The following is a 16,198-nucleotide window of genomic DNA, read 5'->3' on the forward strand; positions in this document are numbered from 1 at the left end:
TTACAGTAAATAAAGTAGGAAATTATTGATAATGAAAGCAAGAATTAAGATCCCCATTTGTGACATTGTTAAGAGTCCTGATCACTTATAATAAGCAAGGAAAGCAAATGAGCTGTTATTTATATTTTCAGTTGACGCGACCGGCGCAGAGGGTTTTAAAACGTACGTGACAGGCATATCATGTTTTTGATGTCATGATCTGACCTGTGAGTTGGGTTTGTTATACAGTTATCTTCCCTTTCGTTACAAAATTTGGTGTATGCGATGTTCAGGAGACGACCACGAGAGCACCCAGGGATAGATAGATAGATAGATAGATAGATAGATAGATAGATAGATAGATAGATAGATAGATAGATAGATAGATAGATAGATAGATAGATAGATAGATAGATAGATAGATAGATAGATAGATAGATAGATAGATAGATAGATAGATAGATAGATAGATAGATAGATAGATAAAAATGGAGAAAGTCAGTTGTAGAGGAGTATGTCGATGTACACTTCCAAGGCATCCTTCTGTAAAAACTTTTTCTATATTGTCATATTGTTTCGCAATATTAGCAGAACGTTTAACGACACTATTTTGTTGGGCGGACCAGTAAAGCCTTGGATCACTTTTCGTGTCCTCTGGCAACATTTTTTTTTTTATTGAGCGCCGCCATAGGACAACACGGGATCTCGGGACCCGCCGCCAGCGCGCCAGAAGCGAAGGTTCGACCATGCGGGCCCGCTGGTCTCATCCGTGCTGAGCACGAGCTTCAGGCAAGTACTCCCTTTGTGCCATTTCTTGTACGCTTTGTACGAGTACCTGTAACAAGGAAGTGTCCGGAATTCAGTGCGGCAGCGGTAAAGGGACACACGTCTTAACAGCTCGAGGGCAGACGGTATGGTCTTACTTATATAGACCTTTTCACAGGAAAGAAAAAAAACGCCGCCATGCTGGGCTGCGCGCGGGAGTACAAAGGCCGACGTCACGGCCTCGGCAGTGCATTTTTGGGGGGTCACGCGTATTTAGCGCCGCCCAGAGAGGATTATGGCGGCACCCAGGGAGCCGTCTGTGAGAAGGTCTGTAGACAAGTAAAATTACAGAGACGCAGAGCACGGTTTTAAAGGCATTTAGTCTTAGGATAGAGAGTGAAAAGGAAGGCAGTGACGTACAATGACCCCGAAGGCGATGGCACATGCAGTGTGGGCAAAGAACGGGGGTAAACATGCATCGCCGCTTAACACGCCCCCCCCCCCCCTCCCCCATCCGCGGCTGCAGTGGTGGTTTCAACAGCTCCTCAGGGCATCCAGTTTCGCATGGCCGGGTGAGGAGTTGATAGTTCTTTTAGGTTCGCCACTTGACTTCTTATTAAGTAATTATTGACCAGAAATTTGCTGTAAAGTTGAAAATGTTCACAGTTCACGATGTCAGTCAGCATACTATAAAGTAACAAATGAGCTTCACTTACGATTATTTTTTAGCGAAGCCACATAATAGTTCTAAATCAGTCTAACGAATGCAATCGTAATAAAGTGAAGGGCATCGACTCGGCAACGGAGGCATGCACTGTCCATAACGTGGACACCGCTCGAAACTGCGACTTACATGAAGCTGACGAAAGGAAAGTACAGCCACAGCATGTTCTGCACCGTTAGCAGCACGACCACGGTGGCGGCCAACTTGTCTCCGATGCGAGTGGGCAGGCACACCGCGTACAGCCAGGCCAGCGGGAAGACGAACGCGATGCCCAGTACGAACAGCGCGCCCAAGACCAGGTACCCGAGCACTGGACGGCGGGACTCGACATCCGTTAGCAGGCGCCATGCCGGCTGCGCGCACAGAAGGTCGCACTTAAAATTTCCTTTGAAGAATGTGCCCGCGTACGTGCGCCTACCAGAAAGCTCCAATATAAAAAAAATTCTCGCAAATATCACGCCGTTTTGCAAAATTTGCGTTTCTTGAGTATCCCATACTCGTTGTTCGACATTAGTTTTGGTTGGTCTGCTATTACCCAATAATGAAAGTTACGTTTGGGTACAATTTCAAGACAATGTGGTTTTGTCTAATTCGACAAGTGCAGCAGTTAGTCGGCGTTTTAAATTCCTAAGCACATATGTCGACTGAACACTAAAACTGTCATCGCCCTTCTGTCACGCAAAACGAACAGCTACGAAAAAATAAAACAAGGATGGCTTTTCTTGGTGGTGCTCTTTTGCACGCAGTGGCACACGCTCGCTCCGAAACCGAATGTCTTACGCGATGGGCTAGACGCCCACGTTTACGGAATGCAAATATATCTGAACCGTATGAATGCGTCCTTATAAAAAAAAAAACGTAAAAGGAGAACAGTTTTTTATGAAAGCATTGTTGAAATACATTGCGGTGGTGAATAAAGCCACACACTGTAGAACATGTTGTACAGCCGACATGGAAGATAGTGCACATTAGGAAATAACTCACTATGGAAAAAAAATTCGGCAGATCCCACGCCTAGCGGGAATCGGTTTCATGCGAAGCCGTCAACGAGTGATACTGTATTTTTATGCCTTTGAGCCAAGCGTTACGGAGGTGGATCGGCGTGTTGTTGTAAGTGTAGCAGCTGTGTGCACATCGTGACATTACCTGGCACGTCGACAACACTGGTGTTTAAAGGGTAACTTATGGTGCGACGTAACGTCAGCCCTCACGTTAGAGTACTGATGTAATCAGGGTTCTGCCCAGTGGACCGGAGCCAGCCAGAGTCCCGGGGAGATGTCGAGGAGAGGAGCTGTTAACAGTAACGTTTATTTACAGGTAGCGTGTTGCTACATGATGGGGTTAGCATCATGGAAGCTCTCGGAGATCGTGAGAGCTTGAGAGAACTTGTGAGAGCTTGTCGGGAGCGCATCGGCGCTCGCATTTTATGTTCTGGCCTTCCCAGGGTTCCCTGTAGGAAAAAAAACAATGGAGGCCAGGACAGTCCAATGAAAATTTCCATCTTCACCTCCGCCCCCAAAAGGGGAAGGTGAAACGCCGCCTCCTTCCCAACCCACGAAAGGAGAAAGAGGCACATCCAGTTCGCCCCATGGCGAGGGAAAAACACTGCCCACCGCGCACTACACGGCACAGCACGAAGACGTTGAGTCTTACGTGGAAGTCAATTTCGTAGTCTGTTGCAATGATGGTTATGCGCGAGGCAGACCACGAATTGTGGAAACAGCGGCAACAAGGCGCCACGGAGAACGTAGGAAAAGCATCCGCAGACGGTTCCCAGACGCTGGGTCCTTTGTCCGGGGCACCTTGACGACAAAACAAGCCGCCTCGACGGCCAACAACTCTTCCTAATCTGTCAGTCGGTCAGGCGTGCCCAAAGGGTTTTACGAGGGGCGCAGACAACCTGAGAATATTAGACGAACGACCTTCGTGTTGTCGTCGCTCTTGGGGCATCTCTGGAACCGCTGACCCGGAAGAAAACAGGGTAGTCTTAGCCGCAACGTCTCATGCGTCAAAGCGGCGCCAAGCCAGGCAGGCCGATCATAAGAGTACCCACGTCAGTATTATCGAACCTAAGTGCACTTTATGGTCCAGTCATGCGAATATCACAGGTTACTTTCGTTAATGTATTCCTCCGGGGTCGAGCAGTACTTCAGTATGGCCTGCTGAATCATAGGAATACAAATGTAATTAGACTGCTATAAAAGCGGAGCCAATACTGGAACAACAGACGTTAATCTGGTATGACGCTTCTATCCTAGGAGTACATTTGTAGTGTTTATTCCTTTGTTATAAAATTAGATAGCCAGCACCACAACCTCAATTGACGTTACACCAACATTACGCGCGCATAGGCTGTTTTTACAAACCAGTTTATAGACCTGGTGTGGCTCTGTGGTAGAATACCTGACTGCCACGCAGAATGCTTGGGTTCGATTTCTGCTGTGATATTGATGATTTCTGCTGTGATATTGATTTTTATTCCTTGCATTCATCGGGTCAACGCTGCCGATGTCCGTTTCTCTTAACGCTTTCGCATTTAAATTACCAATGTCTGTTCTCACCGTCACTGGGTAGATATGAAATGTCAATGACCTGTGGCGCATACCCGTATACCGCGGCGCCTGGTTACGGCTTTGTGCCACACGTGTCTGCAGAAAAGGGTTTGACGACGTACGTGATAGGATTTTCACGTTATTTATGGCATGACCCGACAGTCATATTCATCAAATCCTATTACCCTCCCATGCCAATTTTGGTCTACACCAAGTTAAGGAGGCGATCATGAGAGCACCCAGATGTAGACGGCTAGATAGATAGATTGATAGAAATTGACGGAACGGCCGCAGGAGCCCCAAGGCCGTGGAATGTAAATCATGTTGTTCATGACATGCGTGTCATGATTTTCATGATATGGCTTGTCATTTATGTTCGTAATACGGTCATGTTCTGCCATACCAATTTTGGTATACATCCGTTTAACGAAACGGCCAGGAGAGCACAAAGTCGTATAGCGGCTAGATAGATAGATAGATAGATAGATAGATAGATAGATAGATAGATAGATAGATAGATAGATAGATAGATAGATAGATAGATAGATAGATAGATAGATAGATAGATAGATAGATAGATAGATAGATAGATAGATAGATAGATAGATAGATAGATAGATAGATAGATAGATAGATAGATAGATAGATAGATAGAAATGTTCAAAGTGCCAAAGGTTCGCATAGAAATGCGTCGCATTTAATAATGTGAATCACGCGTATCAGTATTCACGGAACGAGTGTTCCGTGGGGCCGTCCAAGGTAGCCGTCCCAGACGCTGACGAACGCTAGAAAAAGATGAAAGACGCTGTGCCGGTGCCGCTCAGCAACAGCGTTGTCGAGTGGCAGCGGCACAGCGCCTTCATGGTAGCGACTCCACGGCACAGCGACTCCATGGTAGCGGCCTTCGGGAAAGGCCACCCTTGGCGTTCGTCGCGATAAAATTACCCTTATGCATCCCTTATGGCATCTTCATCGAATCGCGCCGGTGCGCACCGGGGCGCCATAAGTGTGTCGTTTCGTCCAATCATCGTAGCGCCTTAGAGCCCGGCGCGGAGCGATGCGGTTAGTCGAAGATGGCATTAGACAACTCCCGAAGGAGATAGAGCGTGAAGTTTAACTCACCTCTGCCTGCTTGCGGACTGTGTAATGGAAATGGCAGACCTGACACTGGGGGTCTACCGTGCGCTGAATCCACCGCTCCAGGCACTCTCGGTGGACGTAGCCAATCGTGCCTAGAGATAATCAAGAATCGTCGTAAACGTCAGCTGTGGTGACCGCATGCGTAGACGACGACCATGCAACGTTTCAACCTGTACAACCATGCACAGATCTAAGCCGGTTGCCCAAATGTCCAGACATTCACAATAAACTAGTGCGCGCAGGGTTGGCGTGCGACATGTGACAAGCACATGAAGTATTCCGCCCTCGGTGTTTTTATGCCACTTCAACGCTCACTAGGGCGTAGATAAATTATTATTGTTCATAATATTACTAGTGATCGTAAGAATCTATCAGCCCGATGAATCATAAAGTCTTTAATAGACCTGAGCAGGCATGCTTAGAGAGAAAAGTAATCAGTGTGGAAATTGCGAAACAGGTTGTAACAATGCGTTGCGGCGGAGCGAAGGGACACAGACTTCGGCCATGAGCAGAAAATATGATGACCGTTCCTTCTGCACGCATCATGTGTGCCTCTACAAAGAGCACGTCAGCGCTACATTTTACGAAGGCATCGTTCGACGTTCCTTCCAACCCGGCTGCGCTTGAATGCAATTTAGCGTTCCAGCACGGCCGCATGTTACAACAAGCGAAGTTGAATCTGCCATTAATACTGAATTTTTCAACCGAGTACCCATTTCTTGGATTTCTTGGGAACGCACGCGGCACGCTAAATTCTGGAAATAGGGACCGAAACGCTGAAACAGTGGCTTGCATTTGCCGCATGCGAGGAGTTTTTGACATATGACAGCAGCGCCGAAACATACAGCCTAGCGAGAAGCAGCAGCAAAATTAAACTCGGGCGCCGACTAGAAGTCGACGCTACGCGCGCGTCTTCCACCTCTAGACTGTTCACGAGTCGCAGGGCAATGACCGCATTGCCGGTGTGGAGCAAGCATCTCATGTTCTGTACGCTTCTCATTTCCTTCATACGCCATTCGCCGGCGTCGGCAATGCTGAGCCGTTGAGTCAAAGCTACGTAGCGCTCTCTGGTCAATGCAGTGCCGATGTCGGTTAACAGCCATGCTGAAGCGTTTACAGTGCTCCCGCATGCTACTGCGGCCTTCTTAAGCCAGCGGACACCCATGCTTCACTTACGTAGCTCGCACATTACACCGATATGCGCTGAAACCAGTCCAACACCGACGCTGGTAGTGCATCGTTGCAATGACAAAATACAGCATACAGAAGACCCTCACCACGGCAGTTGCAGGGCTCCAGCAACGGCTGCTTCGCGTCACCGAAGAAGCAGATGCGGCACGTGGGCGCTCCGTCGCTGCTGTTGCTCAGGCTAAGCGACTCGGCCGAAGTTCGACGTTTAGCGCCCGACGCCAAAGAGCGGTCGTCGAAGCCCGGCGTCGTGGAATCGACCTCCTGGGTCCACGACGTAGACACGGCGTCCTGCGCCCCGGCCACGTCTCCAGAGGCCAACAGGGACTCCATCTGCACTATAGCCGAGGGAGGAGAGCCCGTTACCGGCACGGCTGAAGTCAAAACGACGCCGCTGCCAGATGCCGAGTCGGAGATGAATGCCGAAGGAGCTGCTGGTGCCATGGTGGCCACAGCCGACGAAGCTCCTACTTCAGTTAAGTGACTCATGACTACCTTCGCGTCAATGGTAAGTGCTCTCTAGCTCTGCCCGAATGCTGCTTCTCTACCAGGTGACCAGCGCAGAAAAAGCGAAGTTATCGAACGTGCATTCGCTGCAGGAAGCGCGTGCTGCGAGCAGAGATGATGATGATGATGATGATGATTTCCTTTATGCATGGCTCACACCCACTCTGGGGGATCGGCCAAGAAACGATTAATTTAAAGTAGAAGTGGCCACGCGTGATTTCTATGACAAATGAATTATAGAGTAGTTAGAAAAAATGCATAATGCTAATTTAAAATTCAGAGTTAAAACCGCCCTGATTCAATTAGGAATTTTTGTACAGCGGAACAGACATCCCGGTGACAATGACCTAATGAGGAGGCTCCCAAGGATAGAATATTAGAAGTAATGAAATCCAATCTAATTCGACTAAACGCTGCTATGGGAATATTTTTCCTTAGTAAATTGAAACGGTTACATGATAAGAAATAATGTTCAACTGTTTCGTCCTGGTTACAAAACGAGCAAAGAGGGGAGGGAGCCAGACCAGATCTATGCATATGAAAGTTTAGTTTTGGAACGCGACATCGTAATTTAGTAAAAATAACTTCTTCTTTTCTTGTTGAGCAGAAATTCCTAGGCCAAGGGATATCGTTGGTCTTCGTCGTCTTTAGCTTTGACAAGGTCGGTGCGTTGTCACTCCTCTGCAGCATCGAGGTAACGCCTCATCTAACTATTACGAGGCCTTCTAATTTTTAAACTACGATTTCTTGGCCAATCCCCCAGAGTGGTTATGTGCAATAGTGTTGAGAAAAAAACAAACGAACAAAGTAGAAAAGGAAGAAGAAAAAGAATTAGAAGAACAAGCAGATGAAGGAAGAAGAAAGAGAGAAAGGAAGAGGAGAAGTAAAGTTTGTTCTTTAATTTAGTTTTTTTTTATAATTATTATTATTATTACTGCGCATTCTTGAAGGTATCAGAGAGAAGTCATGATATGCAGTCTTGGCCAATCCCCCAGAGTGGGTATGAGCCATGTGTAGAGGCTCATCGTCATCATCATTATCATCAAAAGAAGCAGAAAAACGAGGAGGCGAAGAAGAAGAAAAAGGAGGAGGAGGTGGAGGAGGAGAAGAAAACGGAGAAGAAGAAAAGAAGAAAAAGAAGAAGTAGAAAAGGAGCAGGAGAAGAAGCTTAAAAAGAAGAAGGAAAAGAAACAGGAGGAGAATAAGAAGAAGAAGGAGCAGAAGGAACAGAAGAAGAAGAAGGAGCACCACCTTCCATAGAACAGAACGAAAAACAAACAAACAAACAAACAAACAAATTCCGACGCAAGAGTTGACGGAAGCTGGTTTTCCGCAAGAGTTGCTCTCTGCTACTTGCGAGAAGATACTTAAGAAAATAAAAAAAAAAGGCAGCGCCAACGAACCCAAGTCAGCCCAAGCAACAGGCAAGAAAGTCGCTGTAATACCATACATCCATGGTTTTACTCACCGACTCAAGAAGGTTGCCTACCACTATGATGTACGGGTTTTGATCTCGGCGGGAAATAAGTTGAGCAGACTGTGTGTAAAGGTTGACCGCCGCGTAAAGAATAAAGAGGTTGATGCAAGGGTAGGTTGCACTGTAAAGCATGCCCATAGCTACGTATCTTGCTGCTGCTGCGTTGTTTATTCAATACCTCTGTCATGTAACCGCGTTTACGTGGGCCAGACGGGGCGTTGCCTTAATGTGCGATTAAGGGAGCTTCACAATTCCTTGAAAGGCCCGGCAAGCTCACATTTATCACTGCATTGCCGCCAGTGGGAGTGTACGCCCGTTTTTGGTTCCACTACAATTTTCGCACAAACACAGACGGCAGAAAGCACGTGAAATTGTTGAGGCTGCTCACATCTCTAAACTGTCGCAAGCATGTGTCAGCCAGGCGTCGGTGATACTACATGATAAAGAATTTGCATATCTTGGAATAAGATTAGACATGTGGCATGTGTTTGTTTTGGTTTTTGAGCGAGGGAAGTGGCAAATGTTCTTTGCGCATGCATCGTTTCGGCGGTGCGATGTTTATCTGTTTACTCATGATTAAAGAAGCTTAGTTGAAAGTCAGCGCCTGTTCTTTTCTTTTCTTCCTGTGTGCGTCGTCTTGATTTTTGCGCCGTTTACTTCATTGGAATGTCGGAAAGATCGAGCTTCACGCGAGAAAGCAACAAAGCCGCGGATGAAGTTCCTGCGAGCGACCCGCCTCGTTGAATGATTGTCTTGTAAAAGAAAATTCTTAAGTTATGTAGGTTTTGCCTCTTAAAAGATGAAAGTAAAGATAAAACAAAAATTGAAAGTATTAAGAATGGATGAATAGGAAACTACAGATATAAGTTATGATGCGGAGAATTTGAACTAAAAAAAAAAAACAAAGCAATTTCGAAAAGCAGAAAAGCAGGAGTACAGATTGATTTTATATCCTAAATCTTTTTGAACCTTTAGGAAACTCCTGCAAGGCATCGGCAACCTTCCCGTCACTGTATCCAAGGTATAAAGCCCCCCAAAAAAGTACATTTTGTGCATTTAGATCTATTCTAAGATGTCGGAAGACGGCATCTAAAGCAATTCAATGCCAAGTCGTAGAGTATCTATTACAGCAAATCAGATAACGCTTTGTTGTGTCATGGAGTCCGCAAAAACAATTAGGGAAAGCCGCCAGACCAGCGGTATGCAAACAAAACTTTAGATATGGAGTATGACGAAGTAGTCTAGTGGCTGATCGCGACTTCGATTTCACGTGTCTGACATATTTTGTTATTTCAATGGTGATTCCGGTGTTGAAATTCTAATGTGGTCGTAGAGTAGAGTAGAGTAGATCTTATAACATTGGCACACACCCACGCTGGGGGATTGGCCAAGAACCGGATAGTCTTTAAAGTCGAATTGTTAAAGTAAAGCGTAGATGTTTTCTTTTTAAGAGGAAAGAAGTCAAATGAAAAAATTAAGAATAGAAATAGAAAATCATATAAACAATGAAGCGATCGTTACTGACGATGCAGAAATTTCATCTAACATCATTTTCCTCCTTAATCTAGCACGTATAATGAATCTGCATGCCGTAATACATGAATAACCGGGCCTTTCAATGATGTTATTGATAGAGCATCCGCCATTTCATTCAGAAATAGGCCCTTATGTCCTGGAATCCAAACTAATTTATTCAAATTTATATGAGGCAGAACAAATCATTTCACTGCACTGAAAACATGCGTCTGATTGCTTGCCTGCTTGGCCCTTGATTCTTGGCTCTTACCCACTACGGGGGATTGGCCATGAAACCCATGCGTCTGCTCGAAATTATGTTTATTTCTCTTCCTTCTCTATGCATCGTATTGTGACGGGTGCGCGCTACGTTTGGGTGTTCACCGCTGGCCGCATATTCATTCTGCGTTTTTATTTGAGCTCTGCGGTAACTTTCTATTTCCCCCCTATGCGTAGCGGACGCGGATTTGTTTCGCTAACTGACGAAAATGAAAATATCCAACTCCACATTTGCCGCGGAAAAATGCGTGACGTGCGCGCGAGGAGGAAGCGACGAAGCAGAAGAAGCTCGAGGCCCGGTCTAGCGCGTGGGCCCGCATCTCGTTCCAGGAGCTCGACCCTTCGGCGGTTCAGATCTCTCCGCGTCGGCATCTCGGACACACCGCCAAGGTGAGCCCACCAGAGGCATATTATAGTCCTTAGTCGAAACGTTCCCAAGAAAGGCCAGGCAGCTCGAGCCTAGAGCTCGGAAAGCTGGATTTAGGTCCTTCCTCCCGCCCATATCGTTTGGCTAGGGATCTTGCTGCGTGAGAGCTCCGCGAAAAGTCTAGTTCCACTGTATTTGTTGAAAGACATGCAATAACCCTCAAGTCTTCTTGGCGAGGTCACCTATATCTAGAAAGGAGAGAGGCTGTAGAAAACGCGATCTTCTCCATCTTATCGTGGCAGTTTCCAGGGTTAGCCCTAAAGGAGCCTACTGATGTCGCGCCTACGACGTGAGCAGTAGAGCGTCATCGCACCCTTTTCGAACGAGGTTAACTTTTGTCAGTCTCAGGTGGCGGTCGCAGAACGTGAAACGGGAGCCCTTGCTAAGTTGAGCCTTATTTCGTATACGGTTTCTTCTGGTGTCCTTTTGTTATGAAGCGGTCATAGAAACGGTGTGAACGTTTCCAAATCTAATGTAGCTGGCACACTGTAAGCCACTTTACACCCTCAACGCGATTTCAAGAAAAAAAAAACACCCTTTTGCCTAACAAGAATTTGCGAAAATGTGGGTGTAAGGTTGTTCTTCTGCCTCAGATAGCCTATTGGTTTGCGTAAGGATTAATGTTTTACCCAGAACACTCTTACGGAGATAGGGATGTTATTGGCTATCGAAACACCTTCGGCCCATACGACAAAGCGCCAGCTGATAATTGCAACTCGCTGATGAAATAGGTGTTGACTATTAGGAGGGTTTTGATTAAGAGATGTCTCTGCTTGAGGGCTGTCCACTAGATTTACGTCCATGGATTTACGCGTATTCTGTAAGTGTATATTGTTTAATTATGCAGAACAAACAGATCTGTCTGATTTAGGGTTGTCTACAAGCACACCATGAATTTACGCGTATTCTGTAAATGTGTGATGTTTAGTTATGCAGAGCAGGAATAACCCCACCGGCCCTGAACGGCGGCCCAAAATGAATATATATTGCGTGTCCCAGCTAACATGGACACTGACTTTTTTGTATTTTTGCATTAGTAAGCACTATCTAAATATTTAACATTAATTAGCCAACTTTTTTATTTTTGCTGGAATCGGTAAAATATGTATTTTATGTGGTAGGCCGCCTCAAATAACCACAAAATTAAGCATTTATTTTGTGCGGAAGTCTACCAGGCTGTGATGCTTTTTTTTAGAGAAAAAAACAAAAGCGATCGAAACTTGCCAAGTATGAAATAGACGCACGCTCGCGCGCCCCTATACTCAAGCGTATAGTGTACTAGAATAATTTGTTCTAGTACACTATACTCAAGCGCTTCCAAGTGGTCTTTGATTTATACACGGCTGAGTTCGCCCGTCACCGCATTGTTCAGTGCTTCACGCGTCAATGGCTTGTTTCTATGCGTGTCCATCAGATAGCGTGAAGCCCTGTACAATGAACGAACGCAGCCGTGTATCAATTAAAGAACGCTTAGGGGCGCTTAAGTAGCGGCGCGCGAGCGCGCGTCTATTTCATATACGGCATGTTCGCGCGCTTTTGTTTTTTTCTCGGGTAAAAGGACCAGGCCGATTTCAGCGCAAAATAAATGCTCGATTCAGCGCTTATTGCGTGCGAAGCATGGAGAAAAAAAAAAGACTAGGAGGCAGCGTAACGTGAAAAGTTTGAAGCCCAGGAATAAAAAATGAAACAGGAGCATGCTGGGAATTGAGACCAGCGTATGGAGAAAGGGGGGGGGGGGGGAGAGCGGCGTCCGAGGAGGTTGGCTTGCGGACGCTAGGCGCGCCCGCCCGTCAATTTTGGTTGACGAGCCCACCAAAAAAAGGAAATGAAACCGGAGCATCATGGGAAATGAGACACACACGCGTGGAGCAATCGGCTTCATAGGTTGGCTCAGAGCCGTATATTCCCTTAAGGAATATACGGCTCTGGGTTGGCTGGTGAACGCTAGGCGTGCTCCCTATTTTTTTAGGGGCAAAGCGTCTTAAGGCCGAGGCTTGTCCGTCCATTCGTTTGGCGTCCGTGTCCGTGCTTACGCAGCACCGTGTAAAATTGAAACATCGGGTTTAACATCCGTAGAGCCGCTTCCGCGCGAAAAACAAGACACAAAAGACGTTGCAACGTCTGTACTGTCAACACAAAGAAAACGTGCGAGTAGCCGACCGAGCCAAACTGTGCAATCAATTATACGCGGGCATGCAATCAAATATACGCGGACCTGCGGGAATTCCAATATGCCATCACCGCAACTAAGTGAAAAACAAATAAAAAAATTACAGTATATCGACGGGTGAATGATGAAGAGCTTGGGCGAAGCTCCTGAAGTAATCATGATTACACCGTGAAATGTTCAGTGGTTTCGCCCAGCAGTAAACAAAGCGATACGCCGCTTTGATTACTGCTGCGCTCGCTTGGCGGCAGCCTCTCGAGCTCGCACCTCGGGATCCTGCCGACGAGCACGAGACGCAGCGTCCTTCCGCACCCGGCGCTCCTCGTCGTCCACAGTCCGTCAAGCAGCACGATCCGGCAAGCGCACTCCTCCACGTACGGCGACGATCAAGGAGAATGAGAGAAAATTACCATTTGCCGCGGTTTTTCCATCTCCACCCCGTAATCTAGCGCGCGTTGCTATTACTATTGACGTGTCCTTATGGGAAACGCGGTGCTTCGCATCTCCCCAGGCTTCACGTTAGCGGAACTGTTTTGCGTAAACTACAAAGATGCCGTAGGAAGTGTCGAAAAAAAAAGAAGGCGAGAGCGCGAGCACGGAGAGAGAGAAAGAGATAACATAGAAACATACGCAAATAATAGAAAAAGACATCAAGCATAGCCATGCGTAGTATAGTATAGCAAGGGGGTGAGAAAGGGAAGTGAGGGCGAGGAGGAGGGAAAAGGGGGAGGGCAACGCCACCTGCCCCGCCGCTTCCTTAGTCTTCGCACTATTACTGCGTTGCTGCCTATTTTTTTAGGGGGTCTACTACATAAATTTAGCATTTTACCAATTCGAGCAAGAATAAAATAGTTGGATAGTTAAAGTTATTTGATTAAGATTGCTTAATAATGAAAAAAATGCAGATTCTATGAACACACATCTACCACTAATACGCGGCAGATAGAACTTTCCTAAAGCCCATGGTTTCTTAATAGAATCTTTAGAGTTAGCTGCTACACCCGGTGTACCAGATGATCGGTTTAATGCTGTGTAGTGCGAGCGCTCCTTCCATGTGCTGCTTTACAATGCTATGTAATCAGTGGGCGCGTATGTGCGCCTTCTATGCTGATGGATATAATTTGTAGTTAGCATGCTCTCTTACTGGTAGTAGGTATTTTTATCCGTTTTTCAGTGATAAGGATGTTTGATTGGCAATCCCCCCATGGTATGGGTACTTTGATTCGCGAAAATGCCATTTGAATAGGCTGTAAGAGTGTTGGTTACAGGCATGTCAAAACCCCGTTAAGGCTTTAGGCTCGCCTACTGTGTATAAAGGAATCTCTTGGCAGCTCCCGAATACGGTAGTTCAGATTGTTGCGGCGATAGTTAGAACGGCTTTTAGCCAGTGTTCTTGTCATTTCTAGCTTCAGAAGTTCTCGAGCGGTCTTGCGCTTTCTGGCTAATCCAGCCCGCCCTCATTTCATTAGCGATTACAGAAGCACAAAGCTTTCTAGCTATTCACTTTGTCGTATCTTTCAACCGGAGGTGGCAAAAATTCCTCCCAAAAAGTAATTACGAATTTTGTAAATAAATTGCATTATAAACTACAGCTGAAGTAATGTAACTACATTCAGTTACTATTACTTTTGAAGAGTAATGAAATCGCTTTTAAACTGCTTTAACAAAAGTTAATCATTCATGCACCAACTCACGTACACTTTAGCTAACGGCACATACACATTGAAATCTCGGAGATCTTTGTTCAGCTTCTCACGCTTGGGGTTTGGCCGTCATATTAACTTGTATGTTATTTTTGTGTACTTTTTTAGCAGGAATGTTTTCTGCCGTAAGGGAAACGGACATGCTATATATTAGTCGATTAGGAAAACGATAAGGAATTTTCCAGAAATTACTCGATTTATGTAGTCAATGACATAGCTGAATTACCAGCCCCGAAATGTAATTCATTAAATGACTAATTACAGCAAAACGTAATTTAATTACTGTAGTTTCATTACCACCAAGTCTACGGTAAACGCATTTATTGTTCATTTGTACAGCAGTTATAAAGGCTCTTGATTTTGTGTGCCAGTATAGTACACGATGTTCCCTGAAGCTTTCCACAACACGCTTCCTGGGGCATTGCGTACATCGGTGACAGTTTATGAGAAATAACCTAGTACCTTTCAATTCGCCGAGCCCCACAAAATGCTTACGAAATTCAACTTGGGTATGCCGCGAAAAAAGCCCCGTAGAAAACGCATTTCGGATATTTCATGTATTGCGTGTTCCTACGGTGCACGAGCAATCACGGATCTCCGAGGAAACTTTGTAGAACAGTCAAAGCACTTCACGCGAGAAGCCCCGTAATGCATGAATCAGAGAAGTCGAGAATATACTGTGCGTGCTCGTTTGTCGTGGCGACCGTGCTACAGCAGCTTCAAGAAACCCGATAAATGAGTACAGCGTAGCGCGAAATCAGACGCGAATAAGGAATAAACAGGAGAGGGGATACTTCCTTGTTGCCGCCTTGTTTTGAGCTACAACACTCGTACAGACGAGTCATCGCGACCGTCCCGTTTTTCAATACCGCAGTCAAGAAGTGTGCCCATCGAGAACATGGCCTCCGTGATGGTTGGCTCTAGCTGGAGACGTCTTTGTAAGACCAGTTTCCTGTAGATTTGCGACCTATATATGACACGCTCCCGAGTGTTCCAACGCGGAACAAGAAATCTTGGAGACACGCTAGCGAAGGTGCCCCTTATTTGCCTGCCATAGCTAGAAGCAAGCGAACCTGACGAGTTCGGCGGCATATGTTTAAATATTCACGCTGTCCCGATGACTGCGCATCTGTTGACTCAATTCACGTCGTTTCTTTGCAGATGAGTGAAGAATCTTCGGTGTCCGAGATGTCGAGCTCGGTCCAGAGCGCCTGGTAAGTTATTTGTCGACATTAATAGACTTTCTGCGGCGTGTTTTGGATGTAGACTCAGTTGCGGAAGGCGTCCGAAAGGTTCAGAGAATTTACACACTATGCGCAACAAGCAATGTCCATGTCCATCGCCCGTGGTCAAACGTTGAAATGATACATACGGTTGAGGGCGTTTAGCTGTCCGTGCTCTGCTAAAGGAGATACGTCATTCAGCAAAATTTAGGTCACTTCCATTCACTTACGCTAGCTTACGTGTGAGCACGTGTTACGTACGATGGACCAGTTGGTTGCCTCCTACCGGCCGCGCTGGTCTTGTGGCTGTGGTAATCGAGTGCTGACCCGAAGGTCGCGGGAATGAATCCCGGCCGCGGCGGCCGAATTTCGATGCAGGCGAAACGCTGGAGGCCCGTGTGCTTAAGATTTAGGCGCACGTTAAAGAAGACCGGATGATGCAAATTTTCGGATCCCTCCACTACGGCGTCCCTCATAATCATATCGTGGTGTTGGGACACGAAACCCGAACAATTATTATTCGTGGTTGTACTCCCCTGTAGTGCAAATGCC

The 16,198-nt window shown here is 46.3% G+C and overlaps 2 protein-coding genes across 2 annotated transcripts in view; one reads left to right on the top strand and one right to left on the bottom strand.

Moving 5' to 3' along the window:
- Positions 1-1,593: 1,593 nt before the first annotated feature.
- On the bottom strand, positions 1,594-6,792 carry LOC119391390 (E3 ubiquitin-protein ligase MARCHF3). Its single transcript, XM_037659072.2, has 3 exons — positions 6,438-6,792; positions 5,143-5,252; positions 1,594-1,821 (listed from the first exon to the last, which is right to left on the bottom strand). The coding sequence occupies exons 1-3, from the start codon at positions 6,790-6,792 to the stop codon at positions 1,594-1,596; spliced, it is 693 nt and encodes a 230-aa protein (XP_037515000.2).
- Positions 6,793-6,835: 43 nt separating this feature from the next.
- Positions 6,836-16,198, top strand: part of LOC119391391 (uncharacterized) — a 68,093-nt gene continuing 58,730 nt past the window's right edge. The window contains exons 1-2 of the mRNA XM_049415273.1: positions 6,836-6,856; positions 15,585-15,637. Of these exons, the coding sequence (XP_049271230.1) occupies positions 6,836-6,856; positions 15,585-15,637 (74 nt within the window). The remainder of the gene's footprint in view (positions 6,857-15,584; positions 15,638-16,198) is intronic.

The sequence above is a fragment of the Rhipicephalus sanguineus genome, chromosome 4 (genome assembly GCF_013339695.2).
Source record: "Rhipicephalus sanguineus isolate Rsan-2018 chromosome 4, BIME_Rsan_1.4, whole genome shotgun sequence".
In the NCBI taxonomy this organism is placed as follows: Eukaryota; Metazoa; Arthropoda; class Arachnida; order Ixodida; family Ixodidae; genus Rhipicephalus; species Rhipicephalus sanguineus.

Excerpts from the sequence above, each read along its gene's own strand:
- LOC119391390 (XM_037659072.2), bottom strand. The coding sequence starts at position 6,792 with ATGGCACCAGCAGCTCCTTCGGCATTCATCTCCGACTCGGCATCTGGC. Across the intron at positions 5,253-6,437 it reads GGAGCCCTGCAACTGCCGTG|GCACGATTGGCTACGTCCAC; the intron begins GTGAGGGTCTTC and ends GATTATCTCTAG. Across the intron at positions 1,822-5,142 it reads CAGTCCGCAAGCAGGCAGAG|CCGGCATGGCGCCTGCTAAC; the intron begins GTGAGTTAAACT and ends CTGTGCGCGCAG.